The 9679-nt window shown below is 30.4% G+C and overlaps 1 protein-coding gene across 2 annotated transcripts; it reads right to left on the bottom strand.

Moving 5' to 3' along the window:
• Window positions 1–1956: 1956 nt before the first annotated feature.
• LOC114178655 (transcription factor BIM1) lies at window positions 1957–9166 on the bottom strand. 2 transcript variants are annotated; one of them, XM_028064677.1, is made up of 10 exons: window positions 8819–9166; window positions 8097–8486; window positions 5444–5546; window positions 5214–5341; window positions 4238–4343; window positions 4021–4090; window positions 3843–3938; window positions 3177–3616; window positions 2512–2647; window positions 1957–2398 (listed from the first exon to the last, which is right to left on the bottom strand). In XM_028064677.1, exons 1-10 carry the CDS (start codon window positions 8832–8834, stop codon window positions 2294–2296), a joined length of 1590 nt encoding a protein of 529 aa, XP_027920478.1. In that variant the 5' UTR covers window positions 8835–9166; the 3' UTR covers window positions 1957–2293. The 2 variants fall into 2 exon arrangements, with proteins under 2 accessions (XP_027920478.1, XP_027920477.1); XM_028064676.1 differs by having other exon boundaries at window positions 3177–3619.
• Window positions 9167–9679: the final 513 nt, after the last annotated feature.

A 9679-nucleotide genomic window follows, 5' to 3' on the forward strand; every position in this document is an offset into this window, starting at 1 on the left:
GTTGAACTATCCAAAAAAATATTACCGGTGAAAATTGATCTTCTGAACTTTATTTTGATACTAATTGATAGAATGAACACTTATTACTATTTCAAAAATTACAAATATTAGTCACAATAAAACTCTTATTACTTAAAAAGAGGATGAGTTTCACTAGAAAGATACAACACATAATAATTTTAACATAATACAACATCAATAAGACCTAAGTCCAATCACATAAGGTATTGACATCACTCTCGACTCAAAACCTTAAAGTAATAAGTTTATGGATTTTTATTCTTATATAGTGCTCAACTCTCTCATTTCTAACCAATATGAAACTTAAACTCATACTTGGATCCTAACAAAACATAATAATTTTAATAATTTTAATGTTACGATTGTAATTCTATCTATTTTACTTTTATCATGAGATAACCGAGGTCACCTGCAACACAAGTGTCCAATTGAATAAATTATCTGAAAACCTTAATATGTCACTAATGCTGCTAATGGTAACACTAACTCAGGGACTTCATAACTACCAAATTATTATTCGCCTTTGATAACACGTGCTTATATTAATGCATGTTGCTTTGATCGATCTTCAACGTTTGTCTCAATTAACAACCGTTAACACGAGCCATTATCAACTAGATAATAATTAATTAAACGGAGACAGTGAGTTGTTATTTTCAAAAGCGACTAATTGTTGACTTTTGAATGGGCCCAAATCCTAATAAACTCTCTCTTAAATTTTAAATTATTAATAATGAAATTTTGTCTTTCTTTTATTTTGTTTTTGTTAAAGTTGGGTATGCAGATCAATTCACCTATTAAATAGTTTAATAGGAATAAGAATGTGTTTACATAGGGATTTTGTTGATATTTTTTTTATTGTAAATAAATATTTTGGTTTAAAAGAACTATTAAATAAACACAGTTATATTTAAAAAGTAAAATTGATAAGATAATTATTTTAGTATAAAAAATGTTATTTATTGAAAGATAAAATTAAAGATATATATATATATATATATATATATATATATATATATGATAAATTAATATCCCCTTAATAACTTTTTAAAAAGAGGATATGAAAGATAACAAAACAGTAATAAATTATTTATGTAATTTTACACAAAATTCAACAAATTGATCATCCTAATTATATTTAAATTTGAGTTATGTTTTCGTTATTTATGATATTTTTGAATGAGTCAGTTTAAGAGATTAATTTATTTATTTAGAAAACTTGAAATACTTAAAGAAAATGAAAAGTTTGGATGAGAATATTAAAAAAAATTGAATGATAATTTTTAAGAAGATATTTTAAATGACAAAAAGTAATAGAATTTAAAATTTTCTAATTAAAAGGAAATTAATATTTTTCAAACTGTGAAATTGTTCACTGGTTAGGACAAAAAAATCCATAGGTCCAAAAGGTTAATTTATATCAACTTTTAATCTGAGTTGGAAACTGGAATGAGTCAGATCAATCAAAACTTAAAAATTAGTAGGTTCAGGTCAAAAATTCAAATGAGTCAACCTAAGTCAAAGAATTCACTTATGCTAACAATTTTTATTTTTTTAAACCATAAAAAAGTTATTTATACTTTTTTAAAACAAAAAACCATTGTTAAAAACATTTTAGCTATCAACTTGTCAACTTAATCTTCTTCGCCTCGAAAGTAAGAGTGATGGAAAGAACTACACACTAAACATTAAAGAAAAAAAAAGATAAAATTAGAAGTAAAATTTATCCTGTGAATTTTGAAAATATTAACCAGAATTGCGGTTGAAATCGTTTGAATAGTTGCCTTCTTTTAGTTTTCTAATTTTGATTCCTTTAACTGAACTCTAGTTGGGTATATTATAGCATCCAAACATTGTAAATATATAATAGGCTTTCGATGTAGTTTATACGATTTCATAAGAATTGAGTAGAGCAGCACCAATACCACCAAGACGAAATGTCAAACAATATGCAACAAATAAAGGAGTCAGAGTTTACAAACTTTACATGAATAGAAGCTGTGGTTAAAAAATAGCTTCTCAATTAGTATGGAAGCCTTTTATATTTATATGATTTAGAAACTAAATTGATTCATATTATTTTGTTGGGGTGAGCCTAACCATCCCAACAAATTAAGAGGACACTGAATGTACAGTCGATCTCACCCTCGCAGGATAGCAGGCCAGCACAAGACATAAATACCCCTTCCAAAAATTAATTTTAAAAAGTTACCTCAAATAATTAATAATTAATGAAAATTATAATAAGGAAAGAATGAATATAACGGTCCAATTAATTTCTGCAGATCTTTAGCTTCTTAATTGCTTGGTCAGACTTCCCAGAGCTAGCAACTCTAGAGCGCATCATCTTTTGGTTGTTAGAAGGTACTTCACCATCCTAGGGGAACATCATCCACAAATTAGATAATGTGAAATTTTAATTTAATGCTACAACCTAGCTTATGTTCAAAACAAAGACCCGGAAAATAAGTAATTAGAGTGTCAATATACCTTAGCACCACACACTGACACGGGTACAGTTGGTCTCATGTTTGCTTGTTTGCCAAGTTCAATTTGCACTGAGATGCTAGCCTGTGACAGATCCACCCCTGAACTTTGCAGTGCATGTGTAAGCGTATGCAGCAACCTGTTCAAGTGTAATACATTTATCTTAGTCTATTATAATCTTGAGAAAATTATTTGGACTAGTTTCTAATGTTGCACAGCTAATTGTTTGAATGGAACAGAGCAGTACTATGTACCATCATTGCATGAGACAATTGATCTAATATAAAGAGATACAAAGGATAATTTGTAAAGTATGAACTGAAATCAAATCATGGACTTCTTCTACAATTACACAGCATCATGAATTGCCAATCCTGATCAGAGAAAAAAGTGAATTTAGTTTAAATTAAGGTTGCATAGCATAATCCAATGACTCCTCGGCATTATGTCAGGGTCAAGACAAGTATGATACAGCATTAATAGGTTATTGCCAAAAAGTATATCTCCATAACATGTGCCACATCTGCATTCCCTTTACATGAATGCTTACTAGAGAATAGATCCATTTTTTTATGTCCAACAGACCAACGTAATTTCAAAATGGTATAGCAATTTCAAAACTGTTTTTTATTATACACAAAAAAAATAAAAATACTATAAATACTCACCCTTTTGAGTACACACTTGATATGCTAATTGCACCACCTTCAATAGCGAGCTCTTTCTCTTTCAGCTTTTCACTGGTAGCCGCCATGGTCTGACACTCCACTGAAGATTGATATTTGTTCTCGGCATCAGAAGCCGGTATATGTGCGAGCTGAGACACTACTCCACCTGGACCGCCCATGTTGGCTGGAGGGAAGAAATTTAGCTGTGAAGAAATAGGAATTGGAAAAGCCTTGTTCATTATTCCGGCCTGATGGTCCATTGTCTTGGAGGTAGTTGCTGTACTCAAGCCAGATTCTACATTCTGGGTACTTCCTGGAATTGTTGGGGAGATGCTAATATTTTTCTCCTCATTCTTTGAAGAAAAAAGCAGTGCTGGAGATGGACTTCCATTATCAGTGCCACGATGTTGAAAGTTTTCTGCTGGCTTGTCATTATTTCTCTGCTATAAAATAAAAATAAAAATAGAAAAATAAGTTTTTGGATGGTTCGCAATCCTTATTATATTTCTAAATTCAAATCCGTTGCAACAGGCTATTGATATTAATGAACGAACCCAACAAACATATGCGATTTAAATGATAAGAAATGGTAAATATCTCATAGAAAGATAATGTTTTATTCATTTAAATCCTGCGCAGCTTATGATAGGTATATATGGTATTTACCCATGGCATCAATTTTTCTTGCTCGTTACTCCACCCTTGAAATGAACCTTCATACTTGTGCACCTTCTCTTGTAAAAAATGAATATACTCAATGACCTAAAAATATTTCAGATTTAGCACTAACCAGAAATATTGAAAACTTATATAAGATAAAAACTGTCGTCTCATATGAATGTACCTCTAATAAAAAAGATGCTTTGTCCCTCTTTTGGTCACTGTGTGGAATAAGCTCTCTTAGCATTTGGAATCTACATGATTAATTCAAATGTTCTGTCAGAAGACTATGAACACCGTAAGGAAATCTGCTTTTTAACTATGTTAGTTTATGTTCAGTTCATAACTAATAAAGTAAAAAGGAGAGTTCCTTTAAGCCTGCATTGATAGGGAACACATGCCTGTCATTAATTTTGCTCCTTCTCCGTTGTTCTGTTGCAGAGTGTTTTGATCTTGGTGTGTTTGGCTTCTGATCGGTACTCTTACCATCCACTTTTACCCTCAGCTCTGTCGTAAATAATCACATAAATTAACTTGGTCAAAATTTTTTTAACAAATGACCTTGAGGACAAATACTCAATAACCTGGATCAATTTCCTTTTCAGCCAGGCCGAAACGATGTAATGACATAAATAAGAATTACAAAGTGGTTGTTGTGCACAAAAGTTTCTCCTTACTCCCTCTTTACATTAAATTAAATACAAAAGCACGACACAGGAAGAATAATCATAAAAAAGTAAAAGATATAGTTGATGCTAAGCATCACAAACTTCGACTTGTTTTGGCTCGAGATTCCTCTCTAAAGTCTTCCAAATTCTACTTGAATAAAGAGAAGTGTAATTGTACAATGCTTTATTTATAAGAAACTTCTTCTAACACATTTTCTATTATTAGCTATAATTTATTAAATGCTATAAAAAATATAAGTGAACACTCATTAAATAAAGAATGAGACTCACACCAATTTATGTTTTCTCATATTTTTATGCAACACAGAAAGAGGTAAAGAAGATAAAAAATGTGAGATAAAATTATATATATATATATATATATATATATATTGAAAAATATGCTATTAAAAAAATATCATTAAAATGATAAAAAAATAATACGTTTTTAAAAGTAGAGAATAATAAAAACTGTTCGATTGGCTACTTATCCATTCATAATGATAAATTTAAAATTTATTAATTTCTGAAATTTAAAAAAAAAATGCCCCATTTGTTTGGAAAACCCAAATATCTAGTTATAACTTTACAGCTAAAAGAAGAAATTTAACATGAAAATTATTTAGCCACCTGAGCATATTATTGCATGAAATAGGTACTGTCAATGGGTATGGTGCACCTTTCTCAAGAATGGAAAGTTAAAAGTTACCTCTTTGGTTATTGGAAGGTTCTTTCTTGAGAAAAAATGTTTCTTCGTTCTCCAGCACTTCATCCTGGGCACTATCCCTTGCGGACTTCATCATTTCCATAAAACTCTGGTTCTTCTGCCCAGTTGTCCTGTTCATTCAATTCCACAAATACAACAAACATTAATAAAATTAAGAAGACAAAAAAAAGGAGTATAAATATGGAAGTGGTGGCAGAGACAGAGAGACTGACTGAGATGAAGAGCGAGAGCTGAAGCTATCGTGACGATTGGTACAAAACGACTGTGAGGTCCGCTCCGTTGATGTCCACTGCCCTAGCTTTGTCGCCGCACACTCTGTCATATAATAAAACCGTTAGCCATACCAATTATAGACAAACTAGATCTATGTATATATACTGCAATTCATATTTGACACTATCATTACTTCTACTGTTTTCTTATGCCGAATACCGATAGACAAGCACCGAATATGGTCTAACTAGTCCACAACGCTGCTTCAGTCTATCTATGACATTACATGTAGATCTTAAATGAATCAACATGTCAGATCATGTTATTACACCCTTAAAAAGAATCGAAAAATATAATATTACTCTCATTTTTTATTTTTATCTGATTTGTTGTGGACTATTAATTTTTTTTAATTAATAATCGACACTGAATTATGTTAAAAAAAATAAAATAAAAGATGATAGTAAAAAAAATAAAAATTATAATATTATATTTTCAAAAAATTGTTAAATGAATCAACGGACACATTATTTATAGGTTGATTTCTTTTATTTTTGATTTTTGATTTTTTTTTCTCCTTATTAATCCTATAAAAAAATTTGAACAAATATTTTTCATAAATTCTTTCAAATTATACAAACATAATTTCATATCGAAGATATATGACTTTCTCCATCTACTGGTTAAATTTCTCAGCAACTATATTAAGATTATTTTATTTGCCACTGTGAACACAAGGGTGAGAAATTCACAATATGAACCAACAACCAAAATTGACAATTCTATTAGTTGACATAATCAGTTTATTTCTTTGGCCCGGTGACTCAATTTTTATAAAATAATGGAACAAATTTATAAAAGGAACAACACCTTTATTATTATTTGTGGAGAATAATTAGATGAATCATCAAATACATTACAAGAAATAAAATAAAGATATCTTACAACAATGACGTGAGAATACATAAAAACACACACGATTTAGATCATTTTAAGAAATAATAGAAAATGTAGCTTGTATTTCATGAATTTTTTTAATTACATAAAAATAAAAAGTTAAAAGTGCATTGGTTATTTACAAATTTAAATTAAATTCAAAAATATAAATTAAATAATTATATATATATATATATATATATATATATATATATTAAATGGAACGAAATTAGGGATGTAACATGTTTCAAATTTAAAAATAAATAAATAAATAACCAACTCGTTGTTCCTTAGATACGTAAGGCTGGGTTGATTTAGATCTTAAAAAAATGAAAATTTAATATAATTTACAAGTGCGTAAAAAATTCAAACTGGTTCATAACATTATATCTTTAAAACAAAATAATCTCTAATTTATTGTCAAATTAGTCAATACAACATATATTAATAGCAAAATAATCCTATAAGACTTATCAATAACATTATAATAGATGAAATAGTCTATGGTTTACTGTTAAGTCATTGAATAAAAACATATTTTAATAGTAAAATAGTCCTATAAAACTTAATAATAGGACATAATTTCAGGAAATTTTATCAGATAAATATTTTCTTCTCTCAATAATAAAATTAGAAGTGTCTTGGACCAGTTCATTTAATTAAATCAGAAATTACTAAAATCAAACCTCATCAATTTATCTACGGAGGATATCTCCAGATTTAAACCTTAACAAAATCCAATTTAAGATTCATTAAAAATGTATTTATCCAAAAAAGAAAATTATACATAACTCGATAAAATGTGTCAACTTTTAGAATAAAATGAAATTGAATTTAAGAGATGATATTTAGAATGAATAAAAAAAATTAAAGTAAAGGTAATTATTTAAAGCCGATAGGTAATAATGATGAAATTCATTTTTTAAATAATTGTAAAATGAGGGTTCTGATTTACTATGGAATGATAGATTTTAACAAGCAAACTATGTTTAAAACTGGAATTTTCAGCAAGTGGGTAGAGTATATCTTTTCAGACCAAGCATGTCAATTTGAAATTAAATTAAATATGAACTCTTTATTATGTAAAATTACGAATTTTGTTTTGGATTTTTAACAAAATTTTGTAACTTTTTTTGTTTCAAATATTTTTTTTTCCTCTATATTTGTGTAGATAAAGTTTTAATTAATGACATGAAATAGTTCAGATAAGGATTTAGACACTAAAATAAAATTAAAAAATATTAGAATAAAAATTTAAAGATAAAAAATAAAATTCAGTAACTTCTCGAAAAAATAATACATAATTTAGTCTTATGAAATGATTAAATTATAAGATATCTATAAATTCGATTTCGTGGTGCGGAAAATAGGAAAATAATTGCGATTGCTTGATCTTGTTTTAATTTAGGTCTATAAAGGTTGTAGGAAAATCCATGAAAAAAATGTAGGAAATTGGTGGGACAAAATATTTAAGAAACATTTATTCATTAAATTACCACTATACGAACTTTATCTATGAAATTTATTGAGATAGGATGAAAAGTATATTTATATTAACAAATAAAGAAATATTAATAATCAATAATAATAAATTAAAAAGAGCTTGCAAATGTCATTTATTTATTTATTTTATAAATTAAAATAAATTGAATGAAGTTTTTCCTAGATAGAGAGAGAAAAAAAAAGATGGAGAGAGAGAAAAAATTTATGGTTTACCTCCAGTAGAGGGTCTGTCGCCCGAATTATTCTCCTTTCCTGTTTTGCCCCTCTTCCCCGATGAGTCTTCCCACAAAGTGAAACCGCTCGAAGTAGTATACGAACTGCAGTTGGAGTTCTCATCGTTCCTGTCCGTACTAGTTGTTTGACGCACAAAAAGAGACGTCTCCGCCTTCGGAAGCCTTTGATTATTATTGTTATTGTTATTATTAACATATGAAATGTGGTTAATGCTGTAAGTCCCAATTCCTCCAGGTAAGAGGTGCTCAACTGAAGGTCCTGCTTTCTCAACCACCCATGATATTTCATCTGTGGCTTCTTCCTTCGCACTCCCCTTCGTCTCTAGCCGCTCTAGTGGCTGCAGGAAATCATGAGTCTTCAGACAACTCCCTGTATGTTGACAGGTAAAAAAACGCCAATAAGATCGATGCAAGTCAACGGAACACAAACCTATAATTCATTCGTTTCTCGCAACTTCTCAGCACACTAATCTTATTACAAACGGTTCTCACACAGGAGCAGAATAACGCAACAGAACTCTCGTTCCTCCTTAACAACAAAATTGAGTTTCAATATATCTCACTCAACCGGTACAAAATTCTGATGAAACTAGGGACTACAGAGATCAAAACTGGAAATGAAAGGAAACGAAATTCACAACAACAGTCCGTGCAATGAATTAAGTAATTAAAAATAGAGAAAGAAGTAATTAATGGCGCAACCTCCGTTGGCAGTCATGACGGTGGCGGCGGCGAGGAAATCTCGAAAAATCGGCAGCGTTTGGCGGACGGAGATCTAGATCGACGGCGGTGGTGGTTGGGCGTGAAAGGATCTGAATTGGTGTAGGAGACGCGGGGAGGTGAGAGGAGCAACTAAAGAACAAAGTGAAGGGAAGGAGTAGAGGAAGATGAAGGGAGAAGAGAAGAGAAAGAGAAGCAGGAACATGCAGTGAGGGTGAAGGGGAAAGAGAAGAGAAGAGATGAGAGAGAGAGAGAGAGAGAGAGAGAGAGAGAGAGAAGGGTATGTATGTATCGTGGAATGTGAGTGTTTGGGTTGGAGAAAGAAAGAAGGGAGAGAAATACTTACATAGACATCTCCCCAATACGTAAGCATTACACAGCACCACTCCGTTAATTACAACGCATCAAACTCACACGTGTAACACAACAATAAACACCTACCTTCCTTTCATAACCCTCACACACCGTCATAAATACATTACTTCTGCTTTAGTTCACTCCTTCTCACACTTAATCAACACCATTAAACCTTTTCCATCTTAAATCGGATAATCCCTACTGCCACCACTCTCAGGAATGTTTGGATTTATTACTACAATCAAAATACTCTTTCAGTTATTTTTATAAAAAAAAAAGAAAAATGTGACAGGTGATTAAATACCAAAACGACAGTGGTTTTTTGAGTTTTGTGTGTGAGCGTTGAGGAATGTTAAAAGAAAAGGTCACGTGAAACGGAGCGTTGACACGGGAACAGAAGGTGGTTGACGTGGTTAAATGAAATTAAGAAAGTGTTAAATACAGGCCTGTGGTGATGATTAGTGCACGGATCCCTAGCAATATTAT

The sequence above is a fragment of the Vigna unguiculata genome, chromosome 3 (assembly GCF_004118075.2).
Source record: "Vigna unguiculata cultivar IT97K-499-35 chromosome 3, ASM411807v1, whole genome shotgun sequence".
Lineage (NCBI taxonomy): Eukaryota > Viridiplantae > Streptophyta > Magnoliopsida > Fabales > Fabaceae > Vigna > Vigna unguiculata.